Below are 19,380 nucleotides of genomic sequence, written 5' to 3' on the forward strand. Positions count from 1 at the left end.
GGGGAATGAGGTTATTTAGTCAAGCACACAATATATACCTTTGATGATTGGGTCAGCTATTTATATTCGTTTTAATTAAAAATAATCAAGTAAAAGCTTGTGGATATTAATGTAGTAAGTGTGATGTAACGTCGGACTAACTTTAATAGTTATAATAATAGTCATAAGAATAATTAATAATAATAACTTCAACAACCAACAAGCAGATAAACAAGTTTTGGTTTCGTTATAAAAGTGTCATGTAATTGTAGCAAAATTATCCACGTCATTTGTACATATTTTTTCTTTTCTTTTTCTAACTCGGTCACTAACCTTTTTCATTATAAAAATTTGGTTGTCCTTACTTTAGTAGATAGTTCAGAAAACATAAATTTTTGGATCCAAGAGTATCAAACATCTAACATTTATCCAAAGCACAACGTATGATCGATAGATAATTTTATTATAAGAAAATGGTGTTATGAAAATGCTAGTTGAAATTGCAGAGAAATTCAAAATGTAGATTACAAAATTTGACCATAATGTAATCAAAATTTTGTTACTTAAGAAAAGATAATCCTATTATTAAAACTTTGTCAACCTCTATCTGAGAGTTTAGCTGTCGCTGAAATTACTAAAAAAATCACCGCAATTCGATAATGATGACGAAAAATAACTTCTATCTTTTTTCTTCCTAAAAATTAATGATTTTCTGGGCAATTTTTTAATTTTTGAATTTATATATTTAGCTTACCTCATTTTAATTTGAGTTTGGTGGGATCGAGACAAATGCCAAATTAGTTCAATTAGTAGTGGTGGCATTGCTCAAATTGGTATGAGAAGTTTCCACGTGGAAGCTTTATACTTTCCATGCATAAGCTACTAAAGATTATTTCAAGTAGAAGTAGTAGCATTGCTCGGATTGAAGATTATTTTTTCAAATGAACTCACTATTTTACTTTAAAAAAAGTTGTTCGTAAATCACATTCTTAAGATTCTGTAAAAAAAAAAAAAAAAAAAAAAAAAAAAACCCTGATAGAAGTTAGGCAAAAGAGCTAAAGTACGTTAAATTTAACGGTCACATGCAAATATGTCTTGTTTTCTTTCAAATTTTTTTTTTTTAACTTATTTTCAATAAATTTAAATACTTGGTTGAAGCAACGACCATTGTTTTGTTGTGTTTTTAATATTTTCTTTCCGCATGTTTTGACCGGCGTATGAAATTGAAGACTCCATAATCACATTTGTCATTTCATCCTAGATAGAAAGCAACACTTTTATGTTGGTTCTTTCCAAGTAAGTACGCCCAATTCGACGAAGTACCTTCCTGGGCTTCACTTATTCCTTTATTGGACCAGAAAAATTAAAGCCCAATTTCGAAAGGAATAAGGCCCAAAGATCAATCACTGATTAGACAGTGGAAATAGCCTAAACCCGAAAATAGCTGTTTTCCGTAATTTTTTTTTTATATCAACCGCTGAAACTTGTAAATTTTCATAAACAACCGTTTAAATTTTTAAAGTGTCCATTTTACCCTTCATAACCATTAACCAGATTTTCAATAATCGTTAACCATATTTCAATAAATCAATTTTTGAACCAAATTTTAATAATTGCTAATCAGATTTCAATAACTATTCACCAGATTTCAATAATTGTTGACCAGATTTCAATAACTGTTGACCAGATTCAATAACTGTTAATCGAAATATGATGGTATTTTTGTTCGGAGAAAAGAAAATCAGTTACCGCTCAAATATTTTGAAACCATTAGTGAGATATGAAAAGTGACGCACGTTTTAGGTTAGTTATGTAATTTTTCCTATTAGACACGAGTCGATTGTTACACAAAGTTCAAATTATAATCTCTATAAAACAAGATATGGATCTATAATTTTTTTTTTTGTTGGGGAAACTAAAGAAAATGTGTTTTTAAAGGGTGAAATATTTTATATTAATAACAATTTTAGTTTTTTTAATTCTAAAAAATTATTTAAAATTTATCTTTCTTATAAATAAATATGTAAATACAAAAAAAGAAGTTAATATAGCTAAAAAATTGTAAACATAAAAAAATGATTATTTATGATTTGAAAAATAATTTTTTTGTGATAAAATTTTTAGACATATAATTCTTGTGATAAGTTTCAAAAACACGAAATCACGTGCAATTGGCCAATCGCATGTTGTTAGTTACATAAATATTAATGTAATAGTGTCATTTTTTTTTCATTCCTAAAAAAATAATTTTAAAAAGGACAACAACCTAAAATGTAGTGAATGAAAAGTCGAGAGTGTTTGAGAAGACTTATCTAAAACAACAATGAAGCAAAGCAAACCTCCGCAAAGTACTCCTCGACCAACATGAGTCTAAACTAAGACGAGTCATCAGTGAGCTACAAATACGTGGAAAGGAAGAGTCTTGGGAAGGAAGTCACCCTTGGTAAGTGCATTTTACAATCGAGTTCGCATCACCTAATGCAAAACCAAATTTTCACAGCACTGAAAACCTGCACGCGCCGAGAACTTCTCATGTGCCTGCACACCAAAGACCCATTCATGTGCTAAAGTCATTCCTTGCGTCCATACGTACCTCACGCTAAGTATTCAACTACAGCTTGATGATGAGTACATAAACAAAGACTTGTGCGTGTTGGATATTTTTTGCGACAACAAGTCCTTAACGGGCAACACTAGTCCTCGACGGACAAAGTGGTAAACACTTGTCCAATTTTGAAACCAAGACTTCTTGATAAGGACAACTCACACCAAGTTCATTTCATTATCACTTCTCCATGTCTAGGAGCCCTCACACGACAAACTCAAGATGACCAAAGCCCTATTTCCCTCCTTGGACTTGGTTGCATCCCACTACAAACAAACAATAGCTTCATTCGCGAAAAACCTTTGGAGATTGGCAGCTTTACGATGGCAAATGGAAACTACGAGAGAGAGAGAGAGAGAGAGAGAGAGAGAGAGAGAGGTTTACTTGCTGAAGGGTGGCATCACAGTGTCATAGGTAGAGTAACGACATAAGAGGCGTTCGAATAGCATAAGAGAGAGAGAGAGAGAGAGAGAGAGAGATAGATAGATAGATAGAGAGAGAGAGAGAGATTGATTCATATAAATGAAGGAAAATCATTTTGCTCGAAGTTCAACCTAGAAACTAGTTGCGACTTATCGCAGTTGTATTCCATACAAATACAAAGTGTAACTAAATTGTTTCAAAATTGATTCTAAGTGGCACATAATTCCAAGTTTTTGAACGGTGAAAATTTTGAACTAGCAATAACTTGTTGCAGCTATATGTCATTATTTCGCGACACTATGTTGTTTTGTCGCAGCTAAATAACTGCAACTTGTTGCGATTACTTTTTGTGGTTAAAGATGTAGTGTATAAGGCTCATATAAATCGCTCGAGTCTCCTATAAATAGGTCATCAAATTAATGGTTGAGGTAAATTCTCTCAACTTGAGAAAACTATGTCAAAATTATCTCGACTCTTCACTTTCTCTCTCTAAAATTCAGAGAAGAGTCATGATCCCTCCCGTCACACTTAAAAATTAGATTAATATTGAGTGTTAGAGAACGTATCGGAGTAAATCCATTCACTTTCTTGTAGCTTATTTTCTTTCTATTTATTCATACAATGGAAAATGAAAATCACTTTCCAACAAGAAAAAAAAGATTGAGTTTTAGGATTTTACTACTCGTTAGTTCCACATGGAATCTAGGTTTGTGGAGTCATAGACTTCGACCCCTAGCTAAATTATATGTGAGATGTTAAGTAATTTTTATTTATTTATAATGAGATGTCAAGTTGTTGATACGTTCCTGTTGGCTTTATTTTTTAGTGCAAGTTGTGTGAAAAGATGCCGTTCGTTTTTTTTCTACTTCTGGTGTGACATATTTCCTCATGTGTGCAGACTTTATTTCAGGCAAGTTTCCAGAATTGACAGACTGCTTCGCTGGTATCTTAATTATGAGATATTCTCACCGCTGTCTTCATTACGAGATATTTGCCTCGCTGCTGTCTTCATTACGAGATATCTGCCTCGCTGGTGTCTTTACCATGTGATATTCGTTTGATGCCGGGTAAGGAAACCCAAGATTCAATTCCAGGATTGTAAAGCTGCTATAAAAGACATGTGCTTCCCCTTAGCAGCCTCGACGCTTTTGATAAAACACTCAGAGCTCTTAGACGTGCAAGACCGGCGGACTGGGAGGCTGTGTGTTTTGTTGATAGCGGTGTATTCTCTCAAACACTATTCCACAAAGATTGAGTGTCTGTGAGAGTTGGGTTTTGTGTTCTCGTGATTGAAGGTTCACGAACTGCCGAAGGCTAAAGGTCATCCGAGCCAGGAGGTTGCTCGAAGGGTGGAATTGAGACGGAGCTCAAATTCAGGGGGAGTCCCTGACTAGGTGATCACTCGTGGTAATAGTCTCTAGGTTTTTATTGATTTGTTGATTGTAATCAGATATAAAACTTGTGTGTACTATTGACTACAAGATAGTGAAATCCTTTCCACTGGCAGCGTGCCCCCAGATGTAGGTGTTGTTCACCGAGCTGGGTAACCATATCGTGTGTATTTCTTTTACTGCACTGTTTGTTATTTATCCATAATCTGTGTTCAAGCAAGTTGTCGGACACATTGTGTACGACATCTTGTCTTTGCGACTAATCAGAATTTCATTTGGTATCAGAGCAGGCACCTTGATCTTTTTGGTGGTTTCCTGGATTTTTTTTTTCTGATTACCTATTATGGATAGTTCCCGAGAGGGAGGTTCTGTCAATCGCCCTCCAGTACTCGACGGAACCAACTATGGTTATTGGAAGGCACGCATGACCGCCTTCATGAAATCCCTTTATAGCAGAACATGGAAAGCTGTGATACACGGGTGGGAATCTCATGTCAATGTTGATGACAAAGGAGCCTCTACTGGTCCGAAACCCGAAAAGGACTGGACCCCCACTGAAGATGAGGCGGCCCTTGGTAACTCTCGTGCTCTTAATGCGATTTTTAACGGAGTCGATAAAAATGTTTTCAGGTTGATAAACACATGCACTAGTGCCAAAGAGGCCTAGGAAATCCTTGTTGTTGCCTATGAAAGAACTACAAAGGTTCGTGAGCAGAAGCTACAATATCTCACAACCAACTTTGAAGCCCTCACCATGCTTGAAGATGAATCAGTTGCTGAATTCAACGTTCGCATCCGAGATCTTGCCAATGAATCCTACTCTCTCGGGAAACCATGACCGATGAAGATCTTGTTCGAAAAACCCTGAGAGCTTTAAGCCCAAGATTCAAAATGAAGATCACGACCATTGAAGAAGTTCATGACCTAAAAACGCTGAAGTTTGACGAACTCATGGGATCCCTCATGACTTTTGAGCTTTACCTACCCAAGACGGAGAAGAAACACAAAGGGATGGCCCTCAAAAGCTCTATTCATGAACAAAAGGAACATGTATACTCGGATTCTGACAATGATATTGACGACACTATAGCTATGCTCGCAAAAAATTATAGCAGGGTTATGAAGAGACTAAATCAGATGAATGGGAAAAATGTCTCGCAAGATGTCAATGACAATTTCCAACAAAGATTCCAGAAGAATATTAACCCTCGCAGGAATGGTAAAAGTGGTGAACGCTCCAGAAAAGGGAAAGGTATTCAGTGTCATGAATGTGAAGGTTTCAGACACATTCAGAAGGAGTGTCCCAACTTCCTCAAGAAACAGAAAAAAGGGTACAACGCTACTCTATCGGATGAAGAAGATGAAGATAGCGACTCCGATCAGATAAGTAACTTTGTGGCCTTTACTGCTTCTATTCATACATATGAATCTACTAATGAATTTGGTGAATGCTCCCAGAAATTTGTTCTAGAGGAAGAATTTTCTGACGACGCCATGAATGATGCTTACAATACTCTACACACCAAATGGGTGGAGGAATCCCAGATTCTCGACAAACAGAGTGCTCTTATCCTCACTCTGACTGAAGACAAGGCAAGGCTTCTAGAGACCATTGTAGATCTGAAGAAGGAAGTCAGTCGCCTAAATGGAGAACTTGATCAGATGACTAAATCTGTCAGGATGCTGAATTCCGGGACTGATAGTCTTGACAAAATCCTCACCATTGGCAAACCTGCAAAGAACATGAAGGGTCTTGGATTCACTCACGGTGCTTCATCATCCCACACCACTTTTGTACCCCAACAGCAGGCTAGCCAGATGTCGCGAAACATGCCTCAACCATTCGGTAGTGAAAAATTCCCTGATCTACATCAGCAACATCCCTCTGGACCAACCAGGTCTCTTGTCAACAGACCTCGTTGGGTCTGCCATTATTGTGGTAGAAAGGGCCATATTCGACCCTTTTGCTATCGGTTATACGGGAGAAATATCCGACAGCAAAAATCCATTCACAGGGATGCCTACCTCGCCGACAACCTTTCACTCGGCTGGAATGGAGAGTAAAAAATACGTCTTATCATGCTAATATTGCCTACACATCTCTGAGTGCATCCACCGGGAGTGACTGGTATTTCGACAGTGGTTGCTCACGCCACATGACAGGTGATCACACCTTCTTGACCAACGTGAAACCTTACTCTAACTGTCATGTTACCTTCGGAGATGGAGTAAAAGCCAAAATTGTGGGTAAAGGTCAGTTAAACTTTCCTGGTATGTCTTGCTTGACTGAGGCTTTGTTGGTAGAAGGACTCACTGCTAATCTTATCAGTATTAGTCAGCTTTGTGATATGAACTTACGTGTCAATTTCACTCGTGATAAGTGTGTGGTGGTTAATGAGGAACAAGATGAACTTATGCAAGGAACCAGATCTCGTGACAACTGCTACATGTGGTCTCCCGTACTAAACAACAACTGCCTCATGACCAAGGTTGACGAAACCAAGCTGTGGCATCAAAAGCTTGGTCACCTGAATCTCAGGAGCATGTAGAAAATTGTGTCTGAGAAAGCCATTATTGGTGTCCCAAATCTAAAGATTGTTGAAGGAAAAATCTGTGGTGAATGCCAGATTGGAAAACAGGTCAAGAAGTCTCACAAGATGGTGCAACATCTTACCACATCTCGTGTTCTGGAACTTCTCCACATGGATCTGATGGGACCGATGCAGGTCGAGAGTCTTGGAGGGAAGAGATACGTGTTTGTGTGTGTGGATGACTACTCCAGGTATACTTGGGTTGATTTTATTCGTGAGAAATCTGACACGTTTGCTGTTTTTGAAGCCTTGTGCAAGAAGGTTCAGAGAGAAAAAGGAGAAAGCATAGGCAAATTGATCAGAATTCGGAGTGATCATGGGAAGGAGTTTGAGAATATGAGCTTTGCTAAGTTCTGTACTGCAGAAGGAATAGCCCATGAATTCTCTGCTCCCATCACACCACAAGAAAATGGAATTGTTGAAAGGAAAGTCGAACCCTTCAAGAAATGGCCAGAGTGATGATGTTGGCCAAAGACATTCCACCACATTTCTGGGCTGAAGCTCTCAATACTGCCTGCCATATTCATAATAGAGTTACTATTCGTCCAGGTACTTCCATCACTCATTATGAAATATGGAGGGGGAGAAAGCCAAATGTAAAATACTTACATGTCTTTGGTTCTGTTTGTTATATCCTTGCTGACAGGGATCCTCGACGTAAATTTGACCCCAAAAGTGATGAAGGTATATTTCTTGGGTACTCTAGAAATAGTCGGGCCTATCGTGTCTTTAACAAACGGACTAAGACTATGATGAAATCTATAAATGTGGTGGTAAACGATGATCATGATGTTACTAACAGTACTAATGATGAAGATGAAGTTTTTCCTAGTAATACAGATGTCAGGACGGTTGCTGAGAACTTGTTGGACGATATCTCTTCTGAAGGCCCTAATGCCAGGACAGATGCTAATGACAAAATGAGCAACATTTTTCCGGATGAAGAAACACATTCTGAGACTGAACAAAGAATTCCTTCCAGAAGAATTCAGAAAAATCACCCTGCTCATGAGGTGATTGGCGAAATCAGTGAAGGAACCCAAAACCTCCTGTAAACTATCGGGAGATGATTGGTAATCTCTGCTTTGTCTCTAAGATTGAACCTAAGAATGTAAATGAGGCTATTGATGATGAATACTGGGTTAATGCTATGCAAGAGGAACTTGTTCAGTTTGGAAGAAATGAAGTCTGGGAGCTAGTTCCTAAACATGACAATGTGAATGTCATTGGAACCAAATGGATATTTAAAAATAAATCTGATGAACATGGAAATATAACTCGAAACAAAGCTAGACTTGTGGCGCAGGGTTATACATAGGTGGAAGGTATGGACTTTGATGAAACCTTTGCCCCTGTTGCGAGACTTGAAGCCATCAGACTCTTGCTTGGCATCTCCTGTCATCTCCACTTCAAACTCTTTCAGATGGATGTTAAAAGTGCTTTTCTCAATGGGTACTTGAATGAGGAAGTTTATGTGGCCCAACCCAAAGGCTTTGTAGATCCCAGCTCACCACAACATGTCTACAAACTCAGAAAAACTCTCTACGGCCTTAAGCAGGCTCCTCGGGCATGGTATAAAAGACTAACTCAGTTCCTTGTGCAGAATGGTTATACCAGAGGTGGCATTGATAAAACTCTGTTCATAAAGAAAGAGGATGGGTACCTCATGATAGCGCAAATCTATGTTGATGATATCGTCTTTGGAGGAATGTCAGACAAGATGGTGGACCTTTTTGTTCGACAAATGCAGTCTGAATTTGAAATGAGTATGGTCGGCGAGCTTAATTATTTTCTGGGCTTTCAGATCAAGCAAATGAATGATGGTATCTTTATCTCCCAGAGTAAGTATGCCAAAAACTTAGTAAAGAAGTTTGAGTTGGAAAAATCTTCTCACAAGCGGACCCCTGCCGCTACTCACATTAAACTCTCTAAGGATGAACATGGAGAATCTGTCGATCAAAGCCTCTACAGGAGTATTATTGGTAGTTTTCTCTATCTCACTGCCAGCCGACCAGACATAGCCTACTCTGTAGGTGTGTGTGCGCGATATCAAGCCAATCCCAAAGCTAGCCATCTAGCTCAAGCCAAGCGAATCATAAGGTACATCTCCGGAACTGCCAATTTTGGAATCTTATATACCTATGATACTTCCTCTACGCTTGTGGGATACTGTGATGCTGACTGGGCAGGTAGCACGCTCGATAGAAGAAGTACCTCTGGTGGATGTTTCTACCTTGGAAACAATCTCATCTCCTGGTTCAGCAAGAAACAGAACTGCATTTCCTTATCCACAGCTGAGGCTGAATACATCGCTGCAGGAAGCAGTTGCACACAGCTCATTTGGATGAAACAGATGCTCGCTGAATATGATGTTGGACAAGATGTCATGACATTATTCTGCGACAATATTAGCGCCATCAATATCTCTAAGAACCATGTTCAACACAGTAAGACCAAGCATATTGAGATCAGACATCACTTCATTCGAGATCTTGTGGAAGATAAAAAGATCAAAATCGAATACATTCACACCGAAAAACAGCTCGCAGATATTTTCACCAAGGCTTTGGATGCTAACCGGTTTGAAAATATCAGATCCTCTCTAGGATTGTGCGTCATTGAGCAATAGCAATTAGTGTTTTTCGGAGGGATCATTGGCTTTATTATCTATGTTGTCAAAGCCGATACTTCTCTGTTTCTTGTTCGCGTTCTTTTCATGGAAGTTTTATCATGGGCCCATTTTTCTGGTTGGCCCATTCGACTGATTTGCCGGGCTAAAATACCACTTGTTATTTCCTTGGGCTTAAGATGGATCAAAGCCCACTACATGCCACGACGTCGTGTTAATACCTTCCTATTTCTCATACATGCAGACGGTTCCATTCTCGAGAAAGAAAGGGAAGTTACCTCTTGTTAGTATTTTGAAATTTCCCGTTTTTCTTCGCTGTTCTTGAGCTTTATTTCTCGTTTTTTTCTCTTTCAGCTCTCTCGACGGTTACTTGTGTGGCAGTTTCCTGAAAACTCTCTTCAAAATGGTTGGTACCAGAAGCGGGATTAACACAACCATTCCCTCCAAGAAAGAGAAGGCCACAATGAAAGGGAAAGATATCAAGACGAAGAAACCTGGACCGGAGAGCAACAAGCATGGTGTCAGGGTACGAGGTTTGCGATCCAGTGAACGCGCCGATGGTCAGGCCGGAGGTGCGCAATCACTGGGTCATCAATTCCTCTTGTGAATCCCTCTTTATCTGCCGCTAGAAGTTCAATACTCAAGAAAGCCGCCCTCTCGATCGCAGACATTACTGGAGAAGTAAGCTCCAACAGTTCTTCTGAAGAATGAAGAAAAGATGACATTGCTCCAGAAAAGGAAATTCTCACTGGTGGGTCTCCCATTGAAAGCCCTCACAAGGTTGTACAAGGTAACCCTGAAACCTCTCTTCCCTCTGATAAAAATCCTAGGGATAGTGATATGTTGGATTCGCTCATTGGTGATCAAGAGCCTCATCCTGTCGATGCCATTGGAGGCATTCTGGGTTTAAGTGGAGATGTCACGAAAGATGTTCCAACATCCTCTTCTCTAAGGCAAGAGAAGAATTCTGATCAGGTTCAGGATGATGGGGAGGATATCCTTGCCTCCCTGAAAGAGAAGGTACAGAAAGACGATGACATCTGTATCGCCACTCTTCTATCGGAGAAGAGAAAGAAGAAAAGGAAGATGACGGAAGAAAGTATGCCTACTGTTCATGAACCGGAGAAAAAGAAGAAGAAGAAGAAGGTAAAGATGGGTTTGAACAAGAAGAAACTGAAGGCAAAATCTGCTGAGGAGAATGTTCCTGATGTTCTGAAGGATATAGAGGAGGAAGAGGATGCTGCTCGTCCGGAGATCGTGTCCCTCACCTCCAGGAAATCTGTTGGGGGTCAAAAGCTTCCTAAGGATGTTCCCGCCGCTCCTCTGGATAATACCTATTTTCATGAAGAAGATCACGTCAGAAAATGGAGGTATGTCTATAACAGAACTGTTTTTCCGGAAAAAGAACTGTCAAAGGAAGCCCTGAAGATTGACGTGATCATGGAACTCCTGTACGATGCTCAACTCGTCAAAACTGTCTCTGGGATCGGGCCTTATTACCCAAAATTGGTGAAATAGTGTATTGTGAATTTGTCCTCAGAAATTGACCAGCCTCATCACCCTGAGTTTGGGAAAGTCTATGTTCGTGGCCACTGCTTTGATGTCTCCTCCAGTGCGATCAATGATTTTTTGGGACGAGGAAAAATCGTCACTGCCGATCGGCTTCCCTCCCTGGATGTGATTTCCAAAAAGCTCTCAAACGACGAGAAGAAGACTTGGCCCTCTAAGGGCTCCCTGCCCTCCTCAGAACTTTCTGCAAAATATTCTGTTCTGTACAGAATTGGGATTGCGAATTGGGCTCATTCCTCTCATGGTTCAAGCATCAAGTCTGACCTGGCTTGCCTCATTTATCAGATTGGTACTCGGGCGTCTTTCGACTTTGGGGAGTTCGTGTTCAACCACCTGGCCAAGCACGCTAAGTCCTTTGCTGTGAAGCTTCCTATTGGCTTCCCTTCTCTCCTATCTGGTATGATGGTGGCTCAGAAGAAAGATTTACTAAGGGCTGATGACATTGCTGGTAAGCCTCCCAGTGAACTTTCCTCCAGCCCTAAATTGTTTGAAGGGAAACATGTGAATGATCTTGCTATGCCTTCTGTCGCATCTTCTGTCGCCCATGGTCGCACCATCAAGGTTGCTCCCCTCTCGGAAAATGCTAGGAGTGATGTTCTCAAAGGCCTGTTTGAAGAAGTTGCTGCGCTCAAGGAAATCATTGATATCTACTCTCGAAGGAAATCAGCCTGTGAACGTCTTATCTCTGTCATGACCTCCTCCTCTACCTCTGATGGTGCTACCACTTCTCAGCCAAGTCACACTATGCATCCGGATGACAACGCAGACAATGAAGATACCGAGGATGATGCTGTCAGTGATTCCGAGGGGTCTGAAGGACGAGCGAAAGATGTTTCTGATTCCTCTAATTGATGTTTATTTGTTCTGGCCTGTAACATCTAACTTCTTTTCAGACATCTTTCTGTTGGTTTGACACTCTGTTTTCTTTGTGGTTCAGTTGTTTTTCTGGATGGTTTGTAAGACGGCTTGCTCATACTCTTGTTGGTTTATGTAATGCTGTGTGTTCAAGTTCCCTTTTTTTTCAGGCTGTTTGTTCCTCCCTCTGTGTTGGTCGATCCTTGCCTTTGGTATTATTTTGAGGCAATCAGGGGGAGAGGCGTCATGAGGTCATTTATTTTGACTCTCTTCTCTGGTCATGACGCTTGTATGAGAACGGGTCCTGGAAGTGCTTGCCTAAAAAATAGCCAAAGGGTGAGATTGTTGATACGTTCTTGTTGGCTTTATTTTTTAGTGCAAGTTGTGTGGAAAGATGTCGTTCGTTTTTTTTCTACTTCTGGTGTGACATCTTTCCTCATGTGTGCAGACTTTATTTCAAGCAAGTTTCCAGAATTGACAGACTGCTTCGCTGGTATCTTAATTATGAGATATTCTTGCCGCTGTCTTCATTACGAGATATTTGTCTCGCTGCTGTCTTCATTACGAGATATCTGCCTCGCTGGTGTCTTTACCATGTGATATTCGTTTGATGCCGGATAAGGAAACCCGAGATTCACTTCCAGGATTGTAAAGCTGCTATAAAAGACATGCGATTCCCCTTAGCAGCCTCGACGCTTTTGATAAAACACTCAGAGCTCTTAGACGTGCAAGACCGACGAACTGGGAGGCTGTGTGTTTTGTTGATAGCGGTGTTTTCTCTCAAACATTATTCCACAAAGATTGAGTGTCTGTGAGAGTTGGGTTTTGTGTTCTCGTGATTGAAGGTTCACGAACTGCTGAAGACTAAAGGTCATCCGAGCCAGGAGGTTGCTCGAAGGGTGGAATTGAGACGGAGCTCAAATTCAGGGGGAGTCCCTGACTAGGTGATCACTGGTGGTAATAGTCTCTAGGTTTTTATTGATTTGTTGATTGTAATCAGATATAAAACTTGTGTGTACTATTGACTACAAGATAGTGAAATCCTTTCCACTGGCAGCGTGCCCCCAGATGTAGGTGTTGTTCACCGAACTTGGTAACTATATCGTGTGTATTTCTTTTACTGCACTGTTTTTTGTTTATCTATAATCTGTGTTCAAGCAAGTTGTCGGACACATTGTCAACACATTGTGTACGACATCTTGTTTTTGCGACTAATTAGAATTTCACAAGTGTTTTTTATCACTAGCGGATATGAACGAATAACAAGCAACTAAAAAAAAGGGGTACATATTTCAGATTAAAAGTAGCTAGAAAAATAACTTAGTAAGATTAATCATACAAAAAACTTGAAAGAAAACATGTCATAAAGTTAATCTTTTGCATTGGATTCATCGGACAAAATTGGAGTTCAGTTCTTATAGAACTTTGATTGCCGGATGTTGATAAGTCCTATTATTTTATGAACACCGGCGTCACCGACGACCCTTGGGTTTTAATATATCACTCAGGACTCGGTATTCACCACATCGCAGTTATGGGTTGAGTGTCTAATTGTTCACTCGGCAGTCACCTGCAGTAACAATAATATCTTGTAAATGAACTGGTTGTTCATTTTTTCTAAGTAATGTGGATGAGGTCATGCAGTTAATATCAATGTTGTTATTCAAAAATTGCCTGTATTTCTCTAAGTCAATACTAGGTTAAAAAAAAACTTTACACAAAAAAAAAATCATTAAAAAGACTCAACATTTGTCATAAAACTTGAGAATGGACTAGTAAGAATGTTTATAGGTATTTTAGTTTAAAGTGTCCAAATTTTCTAATTTATCATAACTTATCAGATATAAACAAATTTGATATAATTATTCTCTAAAAATTTCTCTAAATTCTTACCTCAAACAGAACCCCGGAAACAGGCTCTCACCTGTCGTTTATTCTACATCACTTGACACGATGAGGCACAAAGTTTATCGAGCATATGATCCAGAAATATTTCCACGTGCGATCTCAATTCTCTAAGTCAATTGTGTCACAAAATTTTATTAATTTGAGAAAAAGAGATTAAATAAAGTCCACGTGTCCGGACCTACACACAACGCACCAACGAGGCGATTTATTACGTGGCATCATCGCAGCGATGATTAGCGACGTTTTCTTTCGATCTCGACACTTAAAATTCCTGGCAAAAAATAAAAAATAAAAAAATACCACTACTAAAAAGGTAATGTTTTTTTTTTGCAAATTGAATAATTAATCAGTAATTAATTAACAAAGGAGAGAGAGAGAGAGAGAAACAGCAACGAAGAGGACTGGTTGGTAATAATGGTGTAGTTTTCGTTGTTGCCTTTCTGCTACGCTTCGTCAGTTTCTTCGTCTTCTTCTTCGTCGTTAATCGTCTCTCAGGTACGAAATTCCATTTCAATTTCGAACAGTACTGTCTGAATCTGCGGTAATTCGGCACTTGATTGTCTTGGATTCGATTCATTTGAGGTTCAAATCTCTTGAATTTCTTCTGGAGTTTCGACGATTCTGAATTCAGGCTGAGGAAAGTCTGTACGGTTGTTGTATTGATTCTGTGAGAATTAGCGATCTTTTGATCGGAGTTTGGAGATTTGTTGATCTCTTAGACTTAGATATATTCTGTCGGTAGTTAATCGAGGTTTAATGGCCGGCTCCGGCGATGACGACGGCGACGCGGTTCTGAGCGACGTCGAGGGAGACGATCCGGTGCCGGTTCTGATAAGGAGTTCGTCGGCGGATGAAATCTCGCCTGAGAGGTTTAGGGAGATCGTAGCAGAGCTCGATCGCGAGAAGCAGGCTCGATCGGCGGCGGAGAAGTCAAGAGCCGATTTGGAGGTTTCGTTCAATAGGTTGAAGGCTTTGACTCATGAGGCGATAAGGAAGCGAGACGAGGTTGGTAGGCAGAGAGACGAGGCTATTCGAGAAAAAGAGGAGGTTTTGGGGAATTTCGAGAAGGTTAAGGCCGAACTTTCCGAGGCAAACAGGGCAAAGGAGGAAGTTGCGAAGCAGGCAACCGAAATTACGAGGCAATTCGACGAGGCGGTGAAGGAGAGGGACGGGCTGAGATCGGAGATCGGGAATTCGATGCACATGCTTGTGACCGGGACCGAGAAGATCTCGGGAAAGGTCAGCGCTTTCAAGAACTTCGGAAACGCGGGTTTGCCTCGGTCGCAGAAGTACACCGGGATGGCCGCGGTGGCTTACGGCGTGATCAAGAGGACGAACGAGATCGTGGAGGAGTTGCTGAAACAGATCGATTCCGCGAGCAAGTCGAGGAACGAGGCGAGGGAGCAGATGGACCAGAGGAACTACGAGATCGCCATCGAGGTGTCTCAGCTCGAAGCCGCCATTAGCGGGCTGAGAGCGGAGGTCTCGGAGAAAGCCTCTGCGATCGAGGAGTTGGAGAAGAGGGTTGCCGAGAAGGAAGGGAAGGTTTCCGAGGTCGAACGAGAGACGGCGGAGAAGTTAGCCGAGCTGGAAAGTGAAGCCGTGGAGTTGAGGCAGTTGGTTAGCGAGTACGACGACAAGCTTACGAAGCTGGAGTCGAAAACGGAAGCTCAGAGGCCGTTGCTGTTTGATCAGTTGAATTTGGTCTCGAAAATTCACGACCGGGTTTGCGATATAATCAAGATAGTTGATGCAAGTAGTGCAGATCAGTCCGAGTTCTCGGAATCCTTGTTCGTGCCACAGGAAACAGACATGGAGGAAAACGTACGCGCATCTTTAGCTGGGATGGAATCAATTTTCGAGATAACCAGGGTTGTCGCTGAAAGGACTAGGGATGTGATAGAAGAAAAGAATCGTGAAATTAAAAGTCTAGACGAGACGATTTCTCGCTTGAACAAAGAGAAAGAGCATATTGGGTCTCTACTTAGGAGTGCTTTGTCAAAGCGGGTTACGTCCAATCGGTCTACCAAAACAAGTGATCTGTTTCAGGTTGCAGAAAACGGCTTAAGAGAAGCTGGTATAGATTTTAAATTTGGCAAGCTTACTGGGGATAGAAATGTTCCGAATTCTATTGACAAAGTAAGCACGATGGAGTCAGAGGATGAAGAAATATACGCACTGGTGAGTGTTAATCGACCATTGATAGATTGATTATTATTTTTTCAATCTTAGCTGAGACCTAATATTTTGCTCACAGGCTGGTGCTTTGGAGGATATTATCAAAACATCTCAGCTTGAGATCATCGAGCTTCAACATTCCGTGGCAGAGCTAAGGTACCTTATCTCGTTCTGACCCATGTTGTTTCATTTATTGCCATCATTCAAATTTCAAATTACACGCTTTTTTTTTCGATTTTGGACGTATCATGAGATAGTATTCTTTGGCCCTTCTCTATCACCTTTCTGTATTAAGGGCAGAGTCATGTCTACTTAAAGCACACATGGAGACTCAAACGAAGGAGCTTGAGCTACGTTTGCGTCAGATTGAAGAACTTAAGGAGAAGGAAAAAGTGGCAAACGATAGTGTACGGAAATTACCAACTCCTGTTGTATATATTATAACAATAAAAAGAATAGTACGTCCAATAGACAATTTTACCTTAATTTTGTTTTGGACTTGAGTATCGATTGGCTGTGCCTTCCAGGTTGAGGGACTCATGATGGACATTGCTGCGGCTGAAGAAGAGATAACGAGGTGGAAATTGGCTGCAGAGCAAGAAGCCGCTGCTGGTAGAGCCGTCGAACAAGAGTTCGTCGCACAGGTATGTTTGCCAGGTGGCAAATTTTGTACTTCAATGTTGAATTTTTGTTATTTATTACTCTCGAAAAACTCTTTATTCATGCCATCACATACTCCCTTCTTTTCTATATACTTTAAGCTCAAATTATTAAATTGCTAGGTTTATTTATTTATTTTTCCGATTATATGCATTCCTGTTTGTGTAATTATCGGTGTTCCTTAAATCATTCCAAAATGACCCGTGTTCCTTAGAGAGGCTAGAACTCAGTACCTCCTGAAAATAAGTTAGAATGAACTTCACTAATTTTTTCTGTTAGAATGAACTGGAATCATAGATAATCGCGTGACTTTCACGATTCTCTTACAATTAGCATGCTCTTTTCTATCATAATATCCTTATTCTAACCCACTAGCTATCTACTAGCCTTATTTTTCCTATTTTTTCTTTAAAAAAAAGTGTGTATATGTAATAATCTAAGCCCCCTTGTTAAGTATAATCATAGCATAACATAGCATGCAAGGGTTTCTTTTTTATGAGAGGTCAAACTTTGACTGTGGCCGAACGGGCAGTTGTCGGCACTTAAGCAGGAAGTCGAGGAGGCAAAAGGAGCGATGGCGGAGTCGGACAAGAAACTCAAGTTCAAAGAAGAGACGGCCGCGGCGGCCATGGGAGCTCGAGACGCGGCCGAGAAGTCGCTGAGGCTGGCCGACTCGAGGGCCTCGAGGCTCAGGGAAAGGGTTGAAGAACTGACACGTCAGCTCGAAGAGCTCGAGAGCCGAGAGGACTCGAGGAGGGGCGGGAGTGGTGGGCCCAGATATATGTGCTGGCCGTGGCAGTGGCTCGGGATGGACTTCGTCGGAGTTAACCTCCGACCCGACACCCAAGAACAACAAGGTTCGAATGAAATGGAGCTCTCTGAACCTTTCCTATGATCACACTCATTTTTATATTTTTATATTTTTTTTTTTTATTTTACCTTTCGATATTTGGGGTCCTTGTATGTGTAGTAATGGGTCTTTCATGGTTGGTTAGTACAGCTAAAAAAAAAATAAAAAATAAAGATAGAAGAGGAAAATGGTAGTTGTAGATCACTTCAATTCTTTTTTAGTCTTTCTTGTATACAATGAGAAAAGACGAGGCAGATTTTAATCTTGTTTTCACTTGGTAGTGATTTCCGGCGAAACTAGATTTTGTTTTTTTGTTTGTTTGTTTAGCTCCCATGATGTAGTTCTTACGTTTCTCTCTATTTCTCTATGAAAACATATTGCTTGTAGTAAATAAACGACAGCGCAGTCTTTTCTCTTGGAGATCGAAGACCAAAACCCATGTGCTTTATCCATACATTTAATATCTATTAGAGTCATGATTTTATTTATCGAAATACATTTTTGTTTATTTATTTATATTTTAGTATAAATAGATCATTAGAGTGGGCCATCAAGTTTAGCATCTATTTCTGTTTGCTCTACCCAGAAAAGTAGAGCAAAAATCTTGTTCGTAAATGAGATTCCTTTTTACCCACGCAAACTTTTTGACCCGTCCGCACATAGGGGTATCCGAAACTTCCCCACATTTTGTTCTTTAGATATATAGAAGATAATATACGAACAAATTGAGAGACTGTACCATCACATAACATTCTCTTAAATCACCTTTATTGATTACAGAAATAATAATAATAATAATAATAATAGTGGATCATCATTTTGGTGCTTCGGAAAAGACAAGCATGGCAGTTTTCCACTCGACGACTTGGCCGGAAATAGCCTTGTTCTTCTCGAGTTTCTATTTCCGGAAGAATCTTATAAATTCCCTACACTTTCGCATTTCGTCATCCAACTTTTTGATCTCATGTTGATGCTCGGACTTTACTTCATCCAGTCCTCTCGGGATATCATCTCCGAGCTGTCTCGCTTGTAAAGGTCGAAGAAAGCATGCTTTAGTACTTCTAGCTCCACGTAGATAAACCCGGTCCTAAATCCCATGCAAGTCACAAACTTCAAGTAACCGTACCAAGCCCTAAGAAGGTCTTGCCCGATATCTCCAACCACGATTTTTCCCAAGCTGTCCATGACATTCCACTGAAAGGGAAACCAAGATTTTTCATGGAAGATGTGAGTTTTGACACTTGACCAACAATTCCGGTATGTTCTTCGAGCAAGCTCGCTAGGTCAGCGACCAAATTCCAAGCCACCATGCAATCGTTGTACTAAACCAAAATGACATCTAATTCACTTGGTTCTAATGCCAATTTCCCAAAGTTACAGTATTTATCAAACCTGTGCACGAGTTGCTGAAAATCGACGTCAGAACTAGGGGAAAAACATACTCACTTAGAAAAAAAAAACATTGCCTCCCAAATGAAGGTCTTCATCTGTAAGACTGTCTCTCTTTAACGCTCTCATAACCTGAAATTGCAAAACACAATTCCATCTTCGCTGAGTTTTTCTGAGGAGTTTGCGGATATTAGGCATTTAATGCTAAACCTCGTCAACAAATCGTTCTCTATTCCCGTTCACTTAATTGGTACTACCTTTCCTGCTTCACTTAATTGGTAGAGCCCCACAAGAGAACATTGCAAATCAGTGTGCCAAATTAGGCTCAAGATAGATACAAGAGGATAGGAACC

At 40.3% G+C, this 19,380-nt stretch overlaps 1 protein-coding gene across 1 annotated transcript; it reads left to right on the forward strand.

The window, feature by feature from the left end:
* The first annotated feature begins 14,292 nt into the window (after nucleotides 1-14,292).
* Nucleotides 14,293-18,132, forward strand: LOC149403199 (paramyosin). The gene is made up of 5 exons (XM_089609182.1): nucleotides 14,293-16,131; nucleotides 16,208-16,284; nucleotides 16,424-16,535; nucleotides 16,656-16,772; nucleotides 17,321-18,132. Exons 1-5 carry the CDS (start codon nucleotides 14,707-14,709, stop codon nucleotides 17,681-17,683), a joined length of 2,094 nt encoding a protein of 697 aa, XP_089465308.1. The 5' UTR covers nucleotides 14,293-14,706; the 3' UTR covers nucleotides 17,684-18,132.
* The last annotated feature ends 1,248 nt before the right edge of the window (nucleotides 18,133-19,380 follow it).

The sequence above is a fragment of the Urtica dioica genome, chromosome 3, assembly GCF_054948205.1.
Source record: "Urtica dioica subsp. dioica isolate 48M chromosome 3, U.dioica_male_clone48M_v1_H2, whole genome shotgun sequence".
NCBI lineage: Eukaryota > Viridiplantae > Streptophyta > Magnoliopsida > Rosales > Urticaceae > Urtica > Urtica dioica.